A 25,581-nucleotide genomic window follows, 5' to 3' on the forward strand; every position below is an offset into this window, starting at 1 on the left:
TATAAATTGCTACTGGATTAAACTTCATTTTCCAGAACAATAAGGTGTTTTTCCCTGACAGAAGTACATTATTTTAAGGCTGCTGAGCAAAGAGCCCTAACATTAAAAAGCCAGTAGACTTATATGCTAAAGATTGTACTTACACACAAAAAAGACAATTGTTTACAGTATTTACACATAACTTAGATCTATAGTTTACCAATTATGTGTAGAATAAAGTCATTTCACGAAGAAAATAAATATAAAAAGATATTCAACTATACTTGTCATAAGAACACAAAGCAAGCAAATTCATTCAAATGACATCTACACATCATAGATAGTATTATCTAAGACTAGAACAGAAAGGTTAAGTCTATGCATTATATATTTGCAGTTTCTTACTCTAACAACATGAAATCAGTCCAGCTGACTCCAGACGGCCACCTAGTGTTAGCATTAGCATTAGCATTATTGTTGATTTGAGCTTCTGGTGCTGTGGTCACGTGCACGCAGGACGTCTTCAAGCACCATAAGAGATAACGTCCACGCAGGTTTATTCTCTCAGAGCCCTGTGCGTTCAGGTTGCTGGGTGTTGGAAAGGGCCTAGTCTCTTGAAATAAATGGCTTTTCTATCTGACATCTGTCGTGAGAGATCACAAATGACTTCCTCTGGACTCTCGCGTGAGCTGCCCAGGTATACATACCAACATCCATGCAGATACAAACAGAGCAGGACAGCTGGGCGAACAGAAACACAAGAAAGGGAATATAAACATGAATTCTCCCACTGTTGGGCCCATCAAACGCACTCGAGCACAACGGCTGTCCCAGAAGGCAGTGTGCGTTAGGCTTTAGGGGAAGCGGTTTGGATGCTGACTTCACTTTTTGTTGGCGATTCGTCTCTTCCTGGTGGCCAGCATGTCGTAGAAGGGGTCCCGGCTGATGCTCGCTCTGAAGGAACCAATTAAAGGAGATGTGAGGAGAGGCAGAGAGACTTCGGTGTCTTTGATATGCAAATGCAGCACATAATATACACTACACACCCCTGTCTTAACTTGTATCATAGAAAGTAGTTTGTTCAGTGACCCAGTTTGGTTTCTGAGGGCAGACCCCGCCCCCATTTAACCCCGCCTCTTGTTTTTGAGGGGCGTTTCTGCCTTGTTCAGACCTGCTATGGTTAAAGGCTGATCAGCGAGCGATAACTAACGTTCCTGTAAGGGTGAGTCCTCTACAAAGAACTCTATAAAGAGTCACGAGTGCTCTGCTGATGTCGCCACAGTTTTCACGGTTAGAAGTCTTGTTAGCATAGTGTGAAACTCATCCTCCACTGCAGGAAGTGCTTCTTTCATTGTGATTGACTACAGCTGGGTTAGCTCTCTATAAAGACAGCTTTTTAAAGCATCACATGTGCACTCCAGACACATAGATGGCAACATTATGCTGCTTTATAAGGATTATTTTTAAACTTGTAAAGTAAAACTTTTAATATGACTTTATTTTTAAATAAGGGAATTAGAAACAGTCATGAAGGTGTGCTAATTACACCTAAGTGGACTTGTATTCATTCATATTATTTTATCTGCAAAGAACATTCTGTGCAGCTCACTAGGTTTTGGAACAGAGCTATGCTCTTCCCATATTCCTCTCTTTTTGTGACTCCCCCTCTCTAAAAAAAACACTAAAAGTAGTTGAAGCATTGAGTCCTTGGACATGCAAAGCAGAATGAGTGTTCTCCATATCTCTGAGAGGTGAGACACGCTAGTGCTAGGCCTGGATTAGCGGCGAGAGCAGGTCTGCAATAGGTCTGTTGGTCCCGCTGGAGTCGATGGCTTGTGTGGTGGTTAAGCTCGGACTAATCTCCACTGATGCCTCATGAAAACACTGGGCTGTGGATGAGGGCGAGGTACAGGGGTTTGTGATGAGACTGCTGTTTCTATTCAAAACACCATCATGACTAGTGCTGATAAAATCAGCATCAAAAAATCCATTGCTGTCCCATTATGAACCAGTCCACTGTAGCAAGCTAAAATGGCATGGTTGCTACATTAAACTCAGGTTTGCTTTGGTTAAGACTATTGGTTAGGTTTAGGGTCAGGTTTAGTGTGAGAGGAACATTATGTGTAAACGCGTGTTAATGCCATTACTCTATTACTTCAGCAAGTGGGTATAAGCCAGTGATGAGAGCACTGAACAAGACTAGAATATGTTCAATAGGAAGGAAATCCTACTTAATGGATTTGATCCATTCCTCCTTCTCCTCTGGTGTGGGGGCTGATATCCTGTAGACGACGTGGTTTCCCTCCACCACCCTCCCATCTGCCTCCGTCTTACACGCCTTGATCACCTGCCCTTTATGGTTGGGATTGTACAACTCGAAGCAGTTCTAAATTAGGAGACAGAACAAGCTGTAAAGCATGATGTTTTCATGATCCTGCACAGCTCTAACCTTCGAGTTTGTTTGGGCACTCACAGGTTTTCGGGGCTCCTCCACCTCTCTGATGCTGAGGTTCTCCAGTGGAATAATTCCACGTGGTTCCTTGTCCTGTAGGCAGGAGAAAAAAACATTAAAATGCAAAATGCAGAATGCAACCAAGTGTGCCAAATCCTGTCTACCTTACTGCAAAGTTCAGCTCCAACCCTGATCAAACACAACTGAACCAACTAAGATCTTCTGGAGCACTTGATGAGCACAGACAGGTGTTGGATCAGGGTTGGAACTGAACTCTGTAGGTACGCAGATCTCCAGAACAGGACTGGTACCCCTGGTGTACAGTAAACCACAGAAAGCATCTACTTAACAACATAACAATAACAAAAACGGCCCCTTACTGTTGTGTACTCAAAATAGTACAGGCAGTTGTCGGTCAGAATAAACCATCTCCTCTTCCACGTTTTTACACGTCCACCTGCAAAGACAATTAAACAGAAGTGGCAAACCATCAAACAGAAATTAAACAAGGCCAGTGGCCCAATTTCTGAGCAGTAGATGACTAGCGCCCGTGCAACAATAACATACAGCTCCTGTTTCTCATTTCAGGATCAAGATCTTCTGGTGTAACACTTATTTATTTGCAAATGACTTTGCCAGGTTTAGTTCTGCATAGTCACAGTGTAAGACATTTTCAAGTTGTTCAGTGTTATAATATTGTCTCCTGTCTCATTTTAACAAGTCTCTGTAAACTATGAATTGGTTGAATTCCTGAAGAGATTGAGATTGTCCTAAAATACCAGCCTCAGCCCTTGTGGTCCTTATTTGAGTGACTTAAAAAACAAATTCATCTCCAGTGCAAGCTCTGCAAAAGGACACACTGAAGACATGAAGAGGCAATCAGGATCTCTCTTCCGATTCGTGACAAATAAGATACTATGATCTAGTGGACTTCATGGACACTTGCAATTGAAGGCCACAAGTCTACACAAAGCACACCATTTAAGACAGATGTGGCCTGTGGCACCTCAGAACAACGCTCTGTTTGTTGGAGCAGTTGGATATGTCAGTGGTGTAAGTTTGGGCAGGACTACATATGTTTCCTACAACAATGAGAGATGGCAGACCAATATGAAACTCTTTTGGAAGCCTTGCTCAGACTCTCAGTCCAAATCTGATTATTTGTGTATCCGGTTGGAATCTTTTTTAAATGACTGACTGTCCACACTGTGTATCACAACTGTTCAGAGCCGATTTGTGTGTTCCTTGGCGCTCTTTACTGAATATTTGCATTGGTTTCTATGGAAATGACACTGCATTGCTATGCCTACCCTACAAAAACAACAATAACAGCAATACAGTTTGCAATACAAGATGTTGTCTTACAACATGATGACAGGTTGCTGTCGTGTTGGATTATATTATGAGGCTGTGGCAGAGTAGGATTCGTATAGGATTGCAAAGCACATATGAATGTAGCTTGAAACGGATTTGTAAAAATCGGATTCAGTGTGATTTAGTCTGTTTAGTGCTGTTCACACTTGCTACATATGATCAGATTCCAATCGGATATGCACAAAACTTGGTTTTGGACTGACAGTCTGAACAGGGTTTTATTATTTTTGCAATTTTAGATGGATCGCCTGTGTTGCCTCTAACATTATCTTCAAGGACTTCAAGACTTATTCCACATGGGGATTCTCCTGAATCTTTCAGAAAACAACACAGCTCAAATCTGTGAATTCTTGACTGCTCTGCCACAGAGCACTAGCCAAGCACAAAGGCCAGTGCACAACTCCAACTCGATTTCATCTCTGGACCACAACAAGCGAAAGCAGAAATGTCTGGGAGCAATGCTACGACGGTGAGAGAAGTTATTTGAGACAGATGTCAAAGAGACTTTGGATCACAGTGCTACCCTTATTTGGTTTATTCTTCAGAAACAGTTGTGCGGAAGAAAAAGAAGACGGATCTTATAAGAGTGTTCTAGATTGCCTTTTTTGACTCGTGGCGAATGGAAAATGATACACTGATATAGACATGCAAAGCACCCCCGCACACTGCATGTTCTCATATACATTAAAGGAACACTCCGACTTTTTGGGACTTTAGCTTATTCACAGTATCCCCCAGAGTTAGATAAGTCCATACATACCTTTTTCATTTATGTGCGTTCTGTAAGTGTTATTTGACGCACCCACCGCTAGCCTAGCTTAGCACAAAGACTGGATGTAAATGGATACTGGTAGCATAGTAATCCCAATAAGTGACAAAATAATGCAAACATTTTCCTATTTACATGTTGTGATCTGTATAGTCACTGCGTGTACAAATAACAAATCTATATGAGACAGAGACCATTTTTAATCGTATAAATACTGGGAACTATATTCTCACTAGGCGTAGGAGCACAGCTAACGTTACTTGGGCGGAGTGATTAGCGCAGCACACGACACCGTAAACAAAACAAACGTGACTAACTAGCTAGACGTGACTCGTGATCATGGCTTACTTTGAGGAATTGTCAGACTCAGAGGAATTTTACTGTGTATCAAACCAAGATCCAGAACCATATAGTTTTGAGCCAGAATACACAGACGAGGAGTTACAAACTTTGGAAGCTGTAAGACGAAGGGAGAATCAGAACGAACACGGACTGGTGGTGTAAATGTGGAACATGACAACCTATGCCGACAGAAACCGAGTGCTTTTGTTGTAATGAATGGGACCGGGTATTGCCATCAATGTCAAGGCTTGATGACAATCAAAATATCGGAAGATTTCTCTGCCCTAATACACCCGGCAGTTGTCTTTTTTTTCCCATTGTGACAAGATCAACTGGAAGAAACGCCCCATGCCGAGTGAACCTAATGGTCAGCTGTCCACCAAGTAAGTGATTTTGTTATAATGATCATTCATAGTTCAATAAAATTGTAGTATAGCCATTGCATACAGTGTGTCACAATAATAACAATTAAAGGGGATACACGGATCCCCCATTCACGTAATAGTGTCACTAGTAAGGTTATATTACATTAGCATGGCACTGTTACAGTATGGCTAATGTTAGCCATCTCAAAACATAACGGAACACTGACCGCAGAAACAGGTGATCCAATTTGTCCTGTCTTTATTATCGATGGGATGGCTGTATCCTTTAGCACGTTTCATGGTCCGTGTGGCAACTTGCATTTTTTCAAAATAGTCGTCTACAGTAAAATGTTCAGAGCAAACGAAATACTTTGTGATGGTGTTTACAGCCAGGTGTGTTTGGATCTATTTCCAGAGCAAGTAGCCATCGATTCATCAGGTCAGCGTTTGTGGTTGGAATTCTATGAAACATCATAGTATTTACCTGGTCTCCCCTGTTTATTGTCGCAGTTCTTTACAATACAGCGAACACCCATGATTGTACACTATAAATCTACTATCTAGTAATTGCTGACTCTATTACTCCAACTCTGAGCGAACTCTCTTCTCCTCACCACGGCGCGTCTCGGGTGCTGCGCTAATCACTCCGCCCAAGTAGCCACTCCGCCCAAGTAACGTTAGCTGTGCTCCTACGCCTAGTGAGAATATAGTTCCCAGTATTTATACGATTAAAAATGCTCTCTGTCTCATATAGCCTTGTTATTTGTACACGCTGTGACTATACAGATCACAACATGTAAATAGGAAAATGTTTGCATTATTTTGTCACTTATTGGGATTACTATGCTACCAGTATCCATTTACATCCAGTCTTTGTGCTAAGCTAGGCTAGCGGTGGGTGCGTCAAATAACACTTACAGAACGCACAGAAATGAAAAAGGTATGTATGGACTTATCTAACTCTGGGGGATACTGTGAATAAGCTAAAGTCCCAAAAAGTCGGAGTGTTCCTTTAAAGCCTCTGACTCATCTGCAGTCCTATCTTTCCTCTTCTGTATTCTAGAGCGAGCCGCACTCTTCTGTTCTGTTTCTGCCTGCAATAAGATGGTGTATCCAGCACAGCGCTGCCGCAGGCTTATCTACCCCCTCTCCTGACTCCAACATCTCCAACCCACATATGCTGAACACAACGAAAACACATGGAATACAGAGAGATTAGAGTCGTGCTATCTGTAGTTCCCTACTTGCAATTCTATTCCCCTGTCTCTGATGTTCATCTGAATGACGCCGCCTCTGTCACAAAGGATGGCGGCATGAGAGACATTCAAAGCAGCAGAGCAGCTCATGGCAATGAAGGCCACTCACAGATGGGAAATGAGGGTCGTCTTTAGTGGGAGAGATCACAAGTGATGTTTCAAGGGTTGAGGGACAATGAGACAATCCCAATGACTCTATTAACACATGCAAGCTTCTGTTAGTTCCTGGCCTACAGGGCAAAGATCAGGGTACTTTCATTTGGACAATACATACAGATTTACAATGTGTTCCAACTTATCATTCACCCTCCATCCATCTGGACCATCCACTGTAACATGGCATCTGTCCGTGAATAAAACTATTGGAAAATTAGTCTTTGTGTATTTCTACACCCACTGTAAGAGTCGTGGGACTCCAGAGACACCAGCAGCTTCAAAAACATGCTTGCTGCTCAACAGTGGCCTGGTTTTCCATTTACCTGAGAAGACCTGGCAAACTATTTAACAAACCAGTTACCTAAAAAAAAAGACTCTTTCTTTGAAAATCTCAAATCTAAATTTTTATTTTACTGAAATCCTACTTATATGTCACTTGCATAATAATTTGGAACACAGTGTATGAGATATAGTTTACTTAATACACATTACCCTTTTGTGACAACATGCCCCAATAGCATGTTGTCACATTATATGGGGTAAACTGTCACATACCATCATGTCATCAGATTTCAAATGTTATGAAATCACGAAATATCAAAAAAAAGAAAAAAGTTCTAGTTTGCTCCATGACAAATTGTTTGTGATGTTCCTCATCTGGAAGTCATTTTGGATAAAAATGTCTTTATGAATTCATAACATTTAACTGGTACATGCAACTTGCTCTGAGCTGATATAAATTTATGAAGAATCTCGTCAAAACCTTATAGTTTAAAAGACTTTGTGACAACTTCCCTGTGATAACAGAAATCATTACTGCTGATATTATTAACAGAAAATGTATATAGATACCGAACTTATGGTCACATTATTTGATTATTTCTTAACATTATTGAGTTATACAGAATACTTCAATAAAGTTAACCTATAAATTTATTGTTTATTGTTAATCAGTTTTTACAGATTTGAGCAATAATGTTTTGGTGATTATTTTCCAAATACTCTGGATCTAAGGTGGGAAAATGATTTTTGGAAGTAGTTCAGTAGTTTTTTTAATTAAATCAAACAAACAAATACATAATGATACGTAAAAAAAACAAAAAACAAGCGTGTCTCAAGCAAATGCATTCATATCAACTGTTCTCAAGTAAATATATGTTTGTTTTTTTATCTAATTTTTTCGTTACATTTCCTCAGTCGAGTACAATCATTTTCAGTGTACATTCCCACAAATCCAACCGGGATATTTTTAGTAAGGAAAACCATAATTATTTGAGTGGAAAAAGCTCCTCGTATGTTGGGGACACATAAGGATTATGTTGGTGTCATGTGTACCATACAATGTATTTAGGACTCCTGGGACATTACATAGTAAACAAGGAATTTGTGTGTCCTGAGCCAAACAGTACAGCTGAGGTGTGACGCTAAATCAGACCATGTGCACTAAACTGACCTCTGACCCCAGCAGCAGCCAGTCTGGGAAGAGAATCTTAACAATATACATATCCTTACAGACAGGAAGTAGAAAGGCCTTGAATGGCAGTCAGGAAAGGATCAAATGAAGGTTACAGGAGATGAAAAGAGGCATGATGGGTTAGATCTGTCCTGGTTACGTACCTCCTGTAGAGACGGTCAGTCAGAGGACAGAAAATGAGGGCAAAGGTCAAAGGGCAAAGTGTGTAAGGAAAACAAGAAGGAATGTTCAACATCAATACATGACAAACAAAGCAGCACAACAACATACAAATACACATTTAGGACAGAAGTGACACACATAATGTTAGGAGATGAGAGACGGGACATCAGAAACACAAAAACTACTGTCATTTGATGCTTGACAAACAAGTAAAAGAGACACATACAAATGAAACACAGCAACTACAAAACATGGATTCATTTGTGGATCCCTCTAATAAAACTAATTTTGTATAGTCAAGCTGATGATACACAGTGCAACTTTGGGCAATGTTGCCGTCAATGTGCTAAAGCTATGTTTGCCTACAGCGGTGTTGTCAAAAATGGAAACGTTTTTTCCTTGTGTTTTTAAAAAGTTTCATATATACACGACAACATTTTAAAAACGATTCACGCTTACACATATCTGCTAAAAAGGGCCAAAAACACTGTATTACATACGCCAGGTCAATAGTTGGCGCTGTCGCCTTGTTAGTAAACAGTACCTGTAGGGAAGTGATGATTAGATGTTGTATATGTTGCGTCTCCGCTGTTGGTTGCAATATTGGTGAAGTAAATCCTCACTTTGCTGAAGAAGCGTTAGCAAACTCTTAGGGACTACAAAACTACCATGTACTCCGCCATTGTTGTGTATGTTTGTTCGTGCTTGCCTTTAAAATCGGCACGTACTGCACATGTCTATATATCTAACACTACGTCTGCCACTACGTCCCATTTTGGGTGTTTATATGGAAATGATAACGGTGCCGTTTTCAAAAACCTGTGTTTTCAGTCACCAAAACGAACAGACAAAACGCATAAAAAGTTTCCCATTTGTGGCTGAAAACAAGTCATGTAAACAGCCCCTAAAGTATCCAGATACTTGTTATCCATTTTCAATGGGGAAGTGCTCAAGAAACATTGCTCAAAACAGTTGCCCCGTGTATAATCAGCCTCAGACATTGAACTATCGGCATGAAGTCTGGTCCACATTGGAGCTTATTCAATAGCTGTACACTATAAGACAGTAAAATGAATAAAACATCTAAACGACAAGTCAAGTCACCAATCATAGATTTGTTTTTAAATGCCATTTAAACGTGGGTTAATCTGAAGTGTTTTTTAAATAATGATACAGTCATTAGCAGTCTCTGCGAGGTTTTGTACAGAAAATGCCACAAAGAAATAGCTTGTATACACTTACTGCCTGTCCAAAGTACACTATTTCACTCAGAAACATAGCTTAACACAGAAGTTTATGGTAACACTTTATTTTAAGGACCAATTCTCACTATTAACTAGTTGCATATTGCAACATATTAACATATTACTAGCATATTGGCTGTTTATTAGTACTTATGAAGTGCATATTAATGACTTATACTACCTTACTAACTAATAATAAGCAGCAAATTAGGAGTTTATTGAGGTAAAAGTCTCAGTCAATAGTAAGTTAATAGTGAGTCCCTAAACTAAAGTGTGGCCCAGTTTACTTTCTAAGTGCAAAATCACACTCGAACAATATTTATCAATGCTCAAAAATCCTTTCAGATCTTTTAAAGATTTGTTAATAGTAAACTGCCAAAAATACAAAATAGAGTAACTATTTTCCCCCTTAGAAACACTCATTGTGCCACCTATAAACAGGCGGACTGAAAAAAGAAAAGAAAAGTTGTGTAACGTTCTTCAATCAGATTAAAGAGCAAACTCAATAGTAACAGCAAAAAAACCACTGCATTCTGCTTTCACCTTATTCTTGTCTCCTTACAGTACGTTTCCCTGCTGAACAGCACACTGTTCATTAGTGGCACTACATCTATTCACTCTGTCAGGTGCTCTGTCCCTGTGAAACTGCATACATCTGCTGAAGGAATCCCTCACAGTGATGTGAAAAACCCATTAGGATGTTAATGAGCAGCACTGTGTTCACAGCTTTCCCTGACACCACCTCCAGGCTCCAAACAAACCGCGGTGTAAAACAACATCTCGGTAGAAAATCTCAGGCGAAGTGACTGTAAGAGTCTGGTTCTGACCTAACTTCAGCAGCCAGCCCTCTCGGTCCGGGTTGAAGAACGTGTGTGTCAGGTCGTTGCCATCATCTTCAGGGATTTTGAAGGGCTCGCTCTTGATGCTCTCGTACAGGTTCTGCAAGAGAGAAGGGACATTAGTGCTCTTAATGCACGCGGAAGAGCACATTCACATGCCTGCATCGGTGAAATATTTCAAACAGCTGCTGTATGACAAATGATCGTTTCAGAGGTTTCAAGTCAGTCATATGGAAAGTGGACCGAATGAGACTGGAAGAAGAACGAGATGAGTAAATAAAGTTCTCACAGTTAGTATTAGTAGAGCGTTTTAGCTAAGATGGATGGGACTCGACTGAGCTGGTTACCAATGTTTAAAACACAGTTCTGGCCAGCAAACTAGGCTTTTCCAGTAGAAAGAAGAGATTCTTATAGAATTCATTATAGCCTATAATTTCAGCACAGGCAAACAGAGATCCAGTGTGGAGCTGTTACCCGGAGCAGATCTTCTGGCAGGTCTCCTCCTTCATTAATGCCTCGGTTCATGGAGATGAAACGCTCCACTGCGGGTTTGTCCCGGACGTTGGGATTGTGAAGACTGGTGTTTAACATGATGATGGAAAAGGACAGGACATAACATGTGTCTGTGAAGACAAAACAGATACATAACTACACATACCACAAAAGTCATTGCACAGGTTTGGAATCTTTAAGACTTATATCTTATACTCTCCAATGCTACATTTGTTTGATCAAAAGTACAATAAAAACAGTAATATTATTACAAACCGTTTTCTTTGTAATGTAATTTATTCCTGTGAATTTTCAGCATCATTACCCCAGTCTACAGTGTCACATGAGCCTTCAGAAATCATTCTGATATTCTAATGGTTATTATAATTATCATCTCTGAATGCTGTTTTTTATTTATTTAGGCTGATTTGTCTTACCTAACATGTTGTGTTCCCTGGGAATCGAACCCACAACCTTGTGTTGCTAATGCAATGCTCTACCGCTTGAGCCACAGGAACACGATTAATATACAATTATCATAAAATGATAAAAAAAAATTCTAAATTATCCGCTGTGATCAGATAACTTGTTTATAAGATAAACAAAGAAAAACATGTTAACTTAAATGTCATATTTAATAATATGGCGTTATGCACACCAAAATGATGGTGCCATTAAACCAGATGTGCTTATTATTATTTAGGTAATTAGCACGATTTAGGAAGATTTTTCTTTGAAATGTTGCTCCAGCAAACTATGACTGATCTAAAAGTGAAACCTTGATGCTAATTCCCGCCATAGCAGGCATGCAACAAAATAGTTTTCTGACTAACTTCTCTCAATGAAAGCAAGGTTTGTATTAGTGTGGATGCTGGCCGGTCTGCACATGTCTGACCTGTGGACTGAAAGACGCCGGGGTTGCACTGGCAGTACCGGGACGCAAACGCCTCCATCATTCTGTCGATCTTCTGGGCCTCACCAGGAAGCCTGAAACTCCAGAGAAACTGCCTGTGTGGGGACAGCAAACCCATCATTAAATTATTCATGAGTGAATCTCGATAAGTACAGGTCACATTTACTCTAAATAACATTTTTATCTTATTATTATTTTTATTTTTAATTTTTTTGGCAGTACCATAAATTATCCATTATGTATAAATACTTTACAATTTAATTTATTTACAGTTCCTTTTATATTACAGTAATTAGTATCTTGGCATTGCATAAGAGATTAATTTGACTTGTCATGAAAATAAAATAAATAAATAAATATATATATATATATTTATCTGATTTATCTATATTTGTCTGATCTTCTGATTTTGGGGTGAAATATTAATCAGACACTGATAAATGATATTAATGCAATAAGTCTAAGCAAAACGTCTTCTATATTTGACTGTGTCTAGAAATGATGCAGTGTTTGGGGAAGAACGAGAAGCTTCTCCCACCTCAGCGCCTGAACGAGGTTGAGGTCGGAAAATTCATGGAGCTCTACGAAAGCCTGGAGCACTTTGATGTTGAAATCATCCCTACGAGAACACAACCACCACACACAGAAGAAACAGTTACTTTCTGCAAAGAAAGATCGATTGCTTGTCTTTAAAAAAGTCGAGTTTTAAGATCTTTTGAGATGTCCGGCAGCATTTGAAGGCTGTTTGGTATGCTTGTGTCTATAGCTATGCTTCATGAAATCACATTGGAGAGGTGGTCCATTTCCTTCAGAGGCCCACGTTGCGTTTCACTGCTGCTGATTTGCTCACTAAACCCAGAAAATCAATTTTCACAGGATTTTTGGGATGAATCCGGCACATATCTGAATCAGGACATTCAAAGGCAAAAACTACAGGATTGAAGTAAAGGGTTACCGTTCCCCCAAGTAATCCCCGATAACAGTTTTGTTCAAGCCTTCGCCTTTATAGAGGAACTGAGCGATGTCTTCAGGGGTCTGTTGCAGGAGGTCGTTCTCCAGCAGAAACTGGATCCCCTACAAGGAATTTTATTAAGAAAATAATTTTATGATCAGCCATATAAATGTCAGGGAAATTATGTGGAAAATATCCAAATGTGTTGCCAGTATGTCAGGGAAAATGTCACAATGTTGATCACTCGGTACAAATACTACAAAAAAAAAAAAAAAAATTAAAGGCTTTTAAAAAAACATTCAAATACTAAGAAACTAATGAGAATTTAGGGTCTGTGAAGACAGTTTGGGTTATCACAGAATAGGTAATAAAAATGAAACTTACTTTTTTGGGGTCCATGTTGAATTTCTTTCTTCCCATTGCAATTTGTTTGTTTCTCTGTGTTGTTTTGCTGCAAATAGAAGTAAATATGTCTTAACAAATATCCCCTAATAAGAATAAAGGCGGATTAAAAAACATCTTGTATGATTTGCCTGCAAATACAAAGGTGGCTAAACACTTTTAAAAGTTTTAAACAGTCCTGCTTATGCTCTCAAGGTGTTGATTTATGAGCCTTATCTTGATATATATTTCTCTTATTTTAATTTCCCAGGTCCACTTATAATTCATCTGAACTATTTTGTCATGTTTCTCATGTTTCTCACATAATGGCCATCAATCAAAAGAAAAAAAAATCCATACCCTTCACTCTTAAATCTTTGTTTATTGAACACTTGGGTATTTCTAAATGTTAACTATTAGTAATCCTAGCTCTGTTTAGCACAGTTCTGCATGCTTATTGCATTCCGCAGATTTTCCTAAAAAACTGGTGTGGAAAATGTGAATATAATCCTATGGGCCTACTCAGGTCTTGTGGGTTTTCAGTAGGGTCAAATATAGTTTCAACACAAAGAGTACATATCTTGCAATTCTGATTTTATAACAAGCAAATTGCGAGATATAAACTCGCAATTCTGACTTTTTTTCTCGCAATTGCGAGTTATAAAGTCAAAATTGGGAGATATGAACTCTTTGGGAAGGATGCAACATTTGAGACACCAATGTGTCTCTGAGCAAGACACTTAACCCCTAGTTGCTCCAGAGGCGTGCGACCTCTGACATATATAGCAATTGTAAGTCGCTTTGGATAAAAGCTTCAGCTAAATGAATAAATTTGATATTAACGGCTAAGGTTTGTTTCTAGCAATATCACGTCTCATTTCAATTGTGGGTTTATATCATGCAATTCTGACTTTATAAGTCGCAATTCTGACTTTTTTGAGTTTATATCACAAAATTCAGAGGAAAAAAGTCAGAATTGCGAGTTAACATCACCATTCCCAGAAAAAAAGTCAGAATTGCGAGTTTATATCACATAGTTCGAGAAAAAAGTCAGAATTGCGAGTTTCTATCACATAGTTCAGAGAAAAAAGTCTGAATTGCGAGTTTATATCACATAGTTCCGTGAAAAATGTCTGAATTGCGAGTTTGTATCGCATAGATCAGAGAAAAAAGACTGAATTGCAAGTTTATATCACATAGTTCAGAGAAAAAAGTCTGAATTGCGAGTTTATATCAGATAGTTCTGTGAAAAATGTCTGAATTGCGAGTTTATATCAGATAGTTCTGTGAAAAATGTCTGAATTGCGAGTTTGTATCACATAGATCAGAGAAAAAAGACTGAATTGCGAGTTTATATCACATAGTTCAGAGAAAAAAGTCTGAATTGCGAGTTTATATCACATAGTTCCGTGAAAAATGTCTGAATTGTGAGTTTGTATCGCATAGATCCGAGAAAAAAGTCAGAATTGCGAGTTTATATCGCATAGTTACGAGAAAAAAGTCTGAATTGCGAGATTATATCACATAGTTCCGAGAAAAAAGACTGAATTGCGAGTTTATATCACATAGTTCAGAGAAAAAAGACTGAATTGCGAGTTTATATCACATAGTTCAGAGAAAAAAGTCTGAATTGCGAGTTTATATCACATAGTTCCATGAAAAATGTCTGAATTGCGAGTTTGTATCGCATAGATCCGAGAAAAAAGTCAGAATTGCGAGTTTATATTGCATAGTTACGAGAAAAAAGTCTGAATTGCGAGTTTATATCACATAGTTCCGAGAAAAAAGACTGAATTGCGAGTTTATATAACATAGTTCAGAGATAAAAGTCTGAATTGCGAGTTTATATCACATAGTTCAGAGAAAAGAGTCTGATTTGCGAGTTTGTATCGCATAGTTCCGAGAAAAAAGACTGAATTGGTTGTTTATATCGCATAGTTCAGAGAAAAATGTCTGAATTGTGAGTTTATATCACATAGTTCCGAGAAAATAGTCTGAATTGCGAGTTTATATCACATAATTTAGAAAAAAAGTCTGAATTGTGAGTTTATATCACATAGTTCAGAGAAAAAAGTCTGAATTGTGAGTTTATATCACATAGTTCTGAGAAAAAAGTCTGAATTGCGAGTTTATATCACATAGTTCTGAGAAAAAAGTCAGAATTGCGAGTTTATATCACATAGTTCTGAGTAAAAAGTCAGAATTGCGAGTTTATATCACATAGTTCTGAGAAAAAAGTCAGAATTGCGAGTTTATATCACATGGTTCTGAGAAAAAAGTCTGAATTACGAGTGTTCCAAGAAAAATGTCTGAATTGCAAGTATATATCACATAGTTCTGAGAAAAATGTCTGAATTGCGAGTTTATATCACATAGTTCCGAGTAAAAAGTCAGAATTGCGAGTTTATATCACATAGTTCTGAGAAAAAAGTCAGAATTGCGAGTTTATATCGCATAGTTCCGAGAAAAAAGTCTGAATTGTGAGTTTATATCACATAGTTCAGAGAAAAAAGTCTGAGTTGAGAGTTTATATCACATAGTTCCGAGAAAAAAGTCTCAATTGCGAGTTTATATCATGCAATTCTGACTTTATAACTCGCAATTCTGACTTTTTTGAGTTTATATCACAAAATTCAGAGGAAAAAAGTCAGAATTGCAAGTTAACATCACCATTCCCAGAAAAAAAGTCAGAATTGCGAGTTTATATCACATAGTTCGAGAAAAAAGTCAGAATTGCGAGTTTATATCACATAGTTCAGAGAAAAAAGCCTGAATTGCGAGATTGTATCGCATAGTTCCGTGAAAAATGTCTGAATTGTGAGTTTATAATCGCATAGATCCGAGAAAAAAGTCAGAATTGCGAGTTTATATCACATAGTTCCGAGGAAAAAGACTGAATTGCGAGTTTATATCACATAGTTCAGAGAAAAAAGTCTGAATTGCGAGTTTATATCACATAGTGCAGAGAAAAAGTCTGATTTGCGAGTTTGTATTGCATAGTTCCGAGAAAAAAGACTGAATTGGGAGTTTATATCGCATAGTTCCGAGAAAAATGTGTGAATTGTGAGTTTATATCACATAGTTCCAAGAAAAAAGTCTGAATTGCGAGTTTATATCACATAGTTCCAAGAAAAAAGTCTGAATTGCGAGTTTATATTGCATAGTTCAAAGAAAAAAGTCAGAATTGCGAGTTTATATCTCATAGTTCCAAGAAAAAATTCTGAATTGCGAGTTTATATCACATAGTTCAGAGAAAAAAGTCTGAATTGCGAGTTTGTATCGCATAGTTCCGAGAAAAAAGACTGAATTGCGAGTTTATATCGCATAGTTCCGAATAAAATGTCTGAATTGTGAGTTTATATTGCATAATTCCGAGAAAAAAGTTTGAATTGCGAGTTTATATTGCAAAGTTCTGAGAAAAAAGTCTGAATTGTGAGTTTATATCACATAGTTCAGAGAAAAAAGTCTGAATTGTGAGTTTATATCACATAGTTCTGAGAAAAAATTCTGAATTACGAGTGTTCCAAGAAAAATGTCTGAATTGCAAGTTTATATCACATAGTTCTGAAAAAAATGTCTGAATTGCGAGTTTATATCACATAGTTCTGAAAAAAATGTCTGAATTGCGAGTTTATATCACATAGTTCCGAGAAAAAAGTCAGAATTGCAAGTTTATATCACATAGTTCTGAGAAAAAAGTCAGAATTGTGAGTTTATATCACATAGTTCAGAGAAAAAAGTCTGAATTGCGAGTTTATATTGCATAGTTCCGAGAAAAAAGTCTGAATTGTGAGTTTATATCACATAGTTCTGAGAAAAAAGTCTGAATTACGAGTGTTCCGAGAAAAATGTCTGAATTGCAAGTTTATATCACATAGTTCCGAATAAAATGTCTGAATTGCGAGTTTATATCACATAGTTCCGAGAAAAAAGTCTGAATTGCGAGTTTATATCACATAGTTCTGAGAAAAAAGTCAGAATTGCGAGTTTATATCACATACAGTAGTTCCAAGAAAAAAGTCAGAATTGCAAGTTTATATCACATAGTTCTAAGAAAAACGTCAGAATTGCGAGTTTATATCACATAGATCAGAGAAAAAAGTCTGAATTGCGAGTTTGTATCGCATAGTTCTGAGAAAAAAGACTGAATTGTGAGTTTATATCACATAGTTCCGAGAAAAAAGTCTGAATTGTGAGTTTATATCGCACAGAACCGAGAAAAAAGTCAGAATTGCGAGTTTATATCACATACTGTAGTTATGAGAAAAAAGTCTGAATTGCGAGTTTATATCACATAGTTATGAGAAAAAAGTCTGAATTGCGAGTTTATATCACATAGTTCCGAGAAAAAAGACTGAATTGCGAGTTTATATTACATAGTTCAGAGAAAAAAGTCAGAATTGCAAGTTTATATCGCATAGTTACGAGAAAAAAGTCAGAATTGCGAGTTTATATCACATAGTTCCAAGAAAAAATTCTGAATTGCGAGTTTATATCACATAGTTCAGAGAAAAAAGTCTGAATTGCGAGTTTGTATCGCATAGTTCCGAGAAAAAATTCTGAATTGCGAGTTTATATCACATAGTTCAGAGAAAAAAGTCTGAATTGCGAATTTGTATCGCATAGTTCCGAGAAAAAAGACTGAATTGCGAGTTTATATTGCATAGTTCCAAATAAAATGTCTGAATTGCAAGTTTATATCACATAGTTCAGAGAAAAAAGTCAGAATTGCGAGTTTATATCACAAAGTTCCAAGAAAAAATTCTGAATTGCGGGTTTATATCACATAGTTCAGAGAAAAAAGTCTGAATTGCGAGTTTGTATCGCATAATTCCGAGAAAAAAGACTGAATTGCGAGTTTATATCGCATAGTTCCGAATAAAATGTCTGAATTGTGAGTTTATATTGCATAATTCCGAGAAAAAAGTTTGAATTGCGAGTTTATATTGCAAAGTTCTGAGAAAAAAGTCTGAATTGTGAGTTTATATCACATAGATCCAAGAAAAATTTCTGAATTGCGAGTTTATATCACATAGTTCCGAAAAAAAGTCTGAATTGCGAGTTTATATCACATAGTTCCGAGAAAAAAGTCTGAATTGCGAGTTTATATCACATACAGTAGTTCAGAGAAAAAAGTCTGAATTGCGAGTTTATATCGCATAGTTCCGAGAAAAAAGTCTGAATTGCGAGTTTATATCACATAGTTCCGAGAAAAAAAGTCCAAATTGCGAGTTTATATCACACATTTCTTGCCTCTAGTCTCGCAAGAGCAACTCAAAGACTAAGTCTTTCTTTAAAGTGAACATGTTTTTTATTAGAAACAATATTTAGGAAAAAAACATTATTAAGAAGAATAATTCTTCGTATTTTTGGCAATACGAAATATTCATAATTTTTAAAACAAAAGAAAATAGAAGTTTCGTAAATCCATAAATCCACATACCTAACAGCATGTAACATATATTTTCTTTTTCTGAACACTTAATAACGCCATAAACAGGGGTGTGTTTTTAGTTCAATACAAAAAACCTGATTCCTTATGACATAAAAACTAAAAACTAAACTCTAAACACTTTGAGTTAATAAATGCTGGATATTCAACAACCATTTCCTCACACTGAGCCTATCCATTTTACTGTAAGCACATTAAAGGACATAAGCACATGTCCTCTCCTCCGGTGTGTGAGCAGTGATGATCAACCAGACGACACATTGTGAATAGAGAGCTGAATGAGTGTTCAGAGGAGCACAGACCAGCGCGGACACTCAGACAAAAGAGAGGCAGGTGCAAATCTAAACGAGCTTCAGTTGGCCTGTAATGAAAAGGAAACATTTCAATCTCTCATAACTCACCTCTCGCCCACACACGTGAGCTGCTCGATTTCTGTCATCACTTCAGCGATCTCAAACTTCAGCCGCTGTAAAACAGAGGCTCACATCAAACAGAAAACTCTATACGATACTCCTATAACCCAAATAGTGCACCCTTCTGCTTACACCAACAAGATAATGGGTTTGCTTCTCACCCAAAAATGTGGAACTTCCATACAGTGTAAGTAACTTTGGATGAAACTGCCTGTCAACTGCATATTAAAATGTTCTAAAGCTATTTGATAAAAGAAGACCAAACAAACTTTTTTATGCTGCATTCGATGAGGATAAATAGATGTTTTGTGCATTATTGCAATACCTGCGCACTTATATATTAATAATAGATTAATAATAATAGATTTTCTTTAAAAAAATACAAATTAAAATTATTTTTTAAATGTTTAAATAAAAGTTTTATTATTTTTTAATAAATCCATTATATTTTATTAATTCTATTAACTAATTTTCTTTCTTTTCAGCTATATTCTCACCTCAATATCATCAAGCAGTTCTTTTTTCCTGCGCCGTATGTTGTAGAGCTCATCTTTCTCCTCTAAGGACAGATCTTCAGGGACTGTAACAAAACACAAGGGTAGGACAGCTGTAAACGTGTGTTTATATGAGCACTGGTCGTCTTAACGTTGAACACCAGCAGAGCATAAAATATTCAAATCAGCAATAACGTGGGTCAGATGTTTCCCTCAGCATTCAAACTCCAGTTAAACTATCTCCAGACTCTGTATGAATAATTGAATGATTTCTTAGCTATAAAATGAGAGATCCTTCATAAATATTCTTCTCAGACTTCTGATGAGTACTGGCATAAAAAAAAGAGCCAAGGTTGCATGAACAATCTGAAAAGTGTGGGGAGCCACAGTCAACAGCAGGCTCCTTCGAGATCCACTTTCCTGCAGATTTCAGCTCCAAACCTAATCAAACACACCTGGATGAGCTAATCAAGGATTGCAGGATTACTGGAAAGTTACAGGCGAGAGAGTTTGATCGAGTTTGGAGCTAAAATCAGCAGAAAAGTACATTTTGAGAGCCAGAGTTGCCCCATCTCTGTTCTAAGCTTCATTAGGTAAGGAAGTCAAATTCAGCTAACAGCTTCTGCATTCTTTAAGAGGCTTTAGATAAACAAAGATGGTGCACTCACATTACTTATGAATGGGAGAAACACAATATAAATGCAATAAGGATGGACTACAACCAGCATGTTGGCATTTTCATGTCGCTTCCCTGACGTTCCTGTCCTTTAGATTTGCACTACAGAATCACGGTGGACACGGTAACATGTAAAGCGTGAAAAGTACAAGGCTGTTACTCTTCACGCTTTATATGTTACCCTTGGGAGATATCATCAGGAAACACGGTGTTAGCTTTCACTGTTATGCTGATGATACTCAGCTCTATATTTATTCGTGGCTCAGAGAAACATACCAATTTGAAAAACTAGCAGAATGCATAGTCGATTTAAAAAAAATGGATGATAAGTAATTTCTTACTGCTAAATTCTGAAAAAAAAAAAACAGTGGTTCGACTCCTACTGAAACCTACTTAACATTGTTCAGGAGGCAGATACACTCTGTCAGTTTAAATCTAGACTGGCTTACACATAGCACAATAAAACATTTCTAATATTCAAATATATTTTATCCATTAATTAGGGAAACCAGAACCAGGAACACTTCCCATAACACACGATGTACTGGCTTTAACTGAAATATTATTGTCGTTTTGCATTATTGACACACTATTTTCCTATTAATACTGTTTAATAGTGCTTTGACACAATCTGTATTGTTAAAAGAACTATTAAGTAATTTAGTGATTTGGAAGTAGTCGAATTTGTATAGTACTAGCCAAACAAATTGGTGGTCGCACCAATTTCAGCAACATCTTGTCATTTAAGTGTTCAAAAGGCATCAGGTAGTCCATGAATGGTCTAAGTGTGTGCCGTCAAAACTGAGAGTAAGAAATAACAGGAGCCATGAACCTTAAACTTGAATACCGTGCATCTGGTCAAATAAGCATCATGTTTTCATTGTGCATGTCTGTGATGACTTCCGGATGTCTCTGTAATTAGCATCAGGCAGACCGTGCTTCCCTTTCCAATGTTTCCCAGGGAATTGGATACTATAAATAAACCACAATAAACAAGTAAACAGCCCTTTCAGATGGAGCTGAGTTCATTGTTATTCTAGTCAACAACATTTCTGATGAATATACACTGTGTTTTAAAGGGGTCATATGATGCGATTTCAGTTTTTACTTTCTCTTTGGAGTGTTACAAGCTCTTGGTGCATAACGAAGATCTGTGAAGTTGCAAAGACTAAAGTCTCAAATCAAAAGAGATATTCTTTATAAAAGTTAAGACTCGTCCACATCCCCCTAAAACGGCTCATTTAAACATGCCCACACATCTATGTGTGACATTTTGCATAATGCCTCCCAGATGTTCACCCAAAGAAAGAAGGCGTTCCTTTTTATTCTCATTGTAGTATTGTTGTCATCACTGCCGGTGTCCTGACGTTTTATCCTACCCGTCAGATTTTCCTACCCGGGATTACTGCGCATGTGCACATCAATATCGCGTCTTTTTTCTCATGCTAAACAACGATATTTAATGTATCTGCATTACTGTAAGTGTAGGTTTAGGGTTGGGGTAGGTGAAGACTTTAATAAAAACGCAATCTAACTGGAAGAAAATAATCTTTTTTGTTGGTTTCCTGTAGCTGTATTCCTTCTAGCTACAACCGCGAATATAACACATAATTACTGTATTTGCAGTACTGTAAGGGTAGGATTAGGGTTGTGTTAGGTGTATACGTTAATAAAACAACTTTACAGTAGCATTTTTTGTTGTCGAATTGTACTACCCACTGTTTTAGTGGGAGGTAGGAAAATCTGACAGCGTAGGACAAATCGACAGAACACCACCATGTCATATATACGCTGTGTGTTTCACTGTGAAAGCGAAACTACTTTGTTTGGCCTTCCAAAAGAGGACGATATCCGCTTCATCATGACTGGAGCTGATCCATGCTGGTAGCTGAGGAAATAATTTAACCTTGCACTGTGGATCGCCAGATTGTCCAGCCAGAAATCGTCACATGTGGTCGCCTCAAGCCCAGTGGACGCCGGCCAGTGTGACGCTGTTTCATTAAGAAAGCAAAACTACTTTGTTTGGCCTTCCAAAAGAGGACACGACTAGAAATCATGTTTATATCATGTTTATAATGGGTTTTATGTTCATGTCTCGTCGCTCAGGCCGGACAGGGCATCATAGTATGTTAAGGGGTGTAACATTTCCGTCACACGCTTGAGGTATTCGGCCAATCACAACACACTGGATAACTGGCCAATCAGAGAACACCTCGCTTTTCAGACCAATGAGCCGGGGGTAAGACAATAGAGGAGAAACAATAATGTACAGTATGTGGAAAATATGTATGTTTTTTTTAACCTTAAACTGCATAAACACATTTCATTACACCAAATAATGTTCTTTTTTAGCAGCATCATATGACACCTTTAAGAAGATTTCAGTTAAGAAAGTTTTCTGATTGTTTTTGTTTTTTCTTTTTTTTTTCTGATTTAGATTTTGTGATAAAGACAAGATGATAATTTTGATTAAACATACTGAAGATGGAAATGAAACATTAACAGAAGCTCACTCAAATGCAGTGTTAGGGAAAGTTACCTTGATCACACTTTAGTTCAGGCTCCACTTCTCACCATTAACTAACCATTAGCTTTGCCTCAATAAACTACTAATTTGCTGCTAATTAATAGTTAGTAAAATAGTTGTTAAGTTTAGGTATGAGGTTGGATTAAGGCATTAAAATATGGTCATGCAGAATAAGGCATTAATATGTGCCTAATAAGTACTAATAAACAGCCAATATGATATTAAAATGCTGCTGGGTTTACTTATTAATTTTTAATAACAAAAAATCTAAAACTTCTATTTTTGACAACTGCAAAGGCCCTTTTTTACACTAAAGTGAAACTAATAAGCCTACAAATGTCAAGGTGTCAGTGAATAAATGGGAAATCAAAGGAACTGGCTTTACTTGTATGGAAAAGTAACTCAGATATTTTCTTGTAAATTCAAAAGTAATGCGTTACTTTTCTAGTTACTTGAAAAAGTAATCCGATTATGTTACTGGTTTTCTTGTATTGATTAACCCCCAACAATGCTCAAATGCATACAATACATATATGAAATATATTTAATTTGCAATGAAATGAAAGCACAGGTAAACTTGAACTAAGTTAATTAGCAGTCAGTATGTGTAACTGACAGCATCATATACTGCATTATTCAGTAATGTGCTAAATGTAGTTATGCACTGCAATTATGACTTTAATTATCTTACAGTCTCTAAAACAAGAACAAGAAGCTAATATAAGCTACTCTTATATGTCTGACTTTCATGTTCACTATTTTGTGCATTATTGTCAACTAAAATTATATGCTATTCAGGCCTGTGTACAATGGGCAAAAATAATAATAAAAAATAATAATAATAAAAATGGATGAATATGACAACGATATTGGACAAACAGTATTAAAACAAAGAAATGTGTAAAAGCAAACACCGGCAGTGTTGGAGTTCACCATCAGGCTCCTCTGATTCTGCGTGAAGATGGTTGAGATTCATTCAGCAGCCAGAGGAAGTAGGTCACTTCAGTATTTCTGCTGGAGCAGACAGTAATGCTCCTCTGCTCCCTGCCAGCTTCCTGAATCCATTGCTTGGGAAGAGAAATCCCATCTGGATCACTCCACTAAGCTGCTTTTGAATTTCATCTCCCATTTTCACCTTCACATTCAGTTCTCAATTGCTAAAACCCTTTCTGAAAGATACTGAACATTAGTTCAAAGCTTTCTGATGCCCTGGGACGTCTGAAGAGGGGCGACTGCGGCTACGGCGAACTCGGAAAACAATGAATGTTTTCCATAAAGACAAAAATGATGACACTAACCAAGTGCTGGCTGCACACAATGGTTTCTGGGTTCTCTTTGACAGCGTGCATAAAGCGGCATTTATTGAGTGATCCCCCACAGGCAAACCTACGTCTACAGCACAGAAATCCTACATCATCTGAGAGAATTCCCATGCTGGAATAAAGAGCCGAATGTCTTCGATTGTTGGCCTCGCACTCAGTGTCAAACCCCCACTGTGTGTTAGTGAGCGCACACACAGGAAGCACAGGGTAATTTGATATCACTGTGGCTCTAATGCATTAAACATCACCTTTAACCCAACAAGGGGAAAAGGAAACTTGTGTGCCAAAAAATGTGTTTCTTCATTGTGACCTTGGAGTGTCAAGTGTGTGAATTTAAATACCATCATGTACGTCAGTTAAAGCCCAATACGAGCAATGCATCATTATAATTTGCATTTATTAGTGGAGTTTAATAAGGCCAGCATCACTGTATCCATTGCTCATACTTATATATATAAGTATGTCCATCTTTTCAGCATACATTCAGTACTCACATCTGGCAATAGATCATATATAGCAAATCTCAACTGTTTGATTGCTTGTATTGTAGCAAAATGTGAACTGCATTATTGCCCAGCTTTAATCTCCTAAATGCAACTATGAAGCATTTAGATATTAATATATTTTAATATTGACATCATGATCTTCTGTAAAGCTGCTTTGAAACTGTGTGTATTGTGGAAAGTGCTATAAATAAAATAACAATAGTAAACAAATGACATGGGGTGGTTAATTATTTTACAGTAAAATAGTGTTATTATAATAGTTATATTTTTTATGTTTTATATAATATTTAATGTGGCCACCCAGAACACCCTAGCAACCAGACAGAGACATCCTGGCAACTATGGAAGCCTGTTTCTGCCAAAAAAAAAAAAATGTCATTATGAATTTTTATCTCGATATTCTGACATTTTTCTCAGATTTGCGTGATGTAGGTGAGATATAAAATCACAACTGTGTGAGAGTATGGATACAGGACATGCAGTTCACATACGAGTAAACCCCATTCCCATCATCAGTTTAATTTCCCTGCCTCTCGTGAACAACACCACCAACGAAATATCAAAATGTGAACCAATTCACCAGCTCAGGAATTCCCATCGCATCCAGACTCAGACATTAGCCATCTTGTGACTTAAAGCTCGAATAATGCTGTGCTCTCCTCCAATCCAAGCACAAAAACACTTTCTACATTCGGTATCATTGTGAGTGCACAGCACAACAGCTTGAATCTCACAGTATATGCAGTACGTACCATCACTCTCTTCCCATATCAGTTGTTCTTTATGCAGCATAGTAGTCATTTCTCAAAGCAGACCACATTGGAAACTCACTCAGAAGAATGATTTCTCCAGGAAAACTGAAGTGCTCAGATACAGGAGCAATGTGTCTGCTAGACTGTGTTTATTCCACTACTCTCAAAACACACTACACACATAGTTTGCATACTTTTACAGACCAACTGTGCAGGTAAAACCAGTTCAACCACCTCTGCTCTGAAATGACATCAGTGCATTCAACCATCATGAGTGTTCAGCTTGATG

The 25,581-nt window shown here is 37.5% G+C and overlaps 1 protein-coding gene across 2 annotated transcripts in view; it reads right to left on the bottom strand.

Annotated features, from left to right (window-relative positions):
- Positions 1 to 490: 490 nt before the first annotated feature.
- LOC132148790 (cytohesin-3) overlaps positions 491 to 25,581 on the bottom strand; it is a 42,926-nt gene continuing 17,835 nt past the window's right edge. Inside the window, exons 1-13 of one of the 2 annotated variants that reach the window (XM_059557503.1) lie at positions 25,293 to 25,435; positions 19,513 to 19,595; positions 19,004 to 19,068; positions 13,154 to 13,220; positions 12,773 to 12,891; positions 12,356 to 12,436; positions 11,800 to 11,912; positions 10,887 to 11,035; positions 10,401 to 10,512; positions 2,812 to 2,888; positions 2,453 to 2,524; positions 2,211 to 2,365; positions 491 to 933 (exon numbers count right to left, since the gene is read on the bottom strand). In XM_059557503.1, the coding sequence (XP_059413486.1) occupies positions 861 to 933; positions 2,211 to 2,365; positions 2,453 to 2,524; positions 2,812 to 2,888; positions 10,401 to 10,512; positions 10,887 to 11,035; positions 11,800 to 11,912; positions 12,356 to 12,436; positions 12,773 to 12,891; positions 13,154 to 13,220; positions 19,004 to 19,068; positions 19,513 to 19,595; positions 25,293 to 25,341 (1,215 nt within the window). In that variant the 5' untranslated portion in view covers positions 25,342 to 25,435 and the 3' untranslated portion in view covers positions 491 to 860. Of the gene's footprint in view, positions 934 to 2,210; positions 2,366 to 2,452; positions 2,525 to 2,811; positions 2,889 to 10,400; positions 10,513 to 10,886; positions 11,036 to 11,799; positions 11,913 to 12,355; positions 12,437 to 12,772; positions 12,892 to 13,153; positions 13,221 to 19,003; positions 19,069 to 19,512; positions 19,596 to 25,292; positions 25,436 to 25,581 lie in introns of those variants that run through there. The other variant, XM_059557504.1, reaches the window with a different exon arrangement.

Source organism: Carassius carassius, chromosome 9, assembly GCF_963082965.1.
Source record: "Carassius carassius chromosome 9, fCarCar2.1, whole genome shotgun sequence".
NCBI lineage: Eukaryota > Metazoa > Chordata > Actinopteri > Cypriniformes > Cyprinidae > Carassius > Carassius carassius.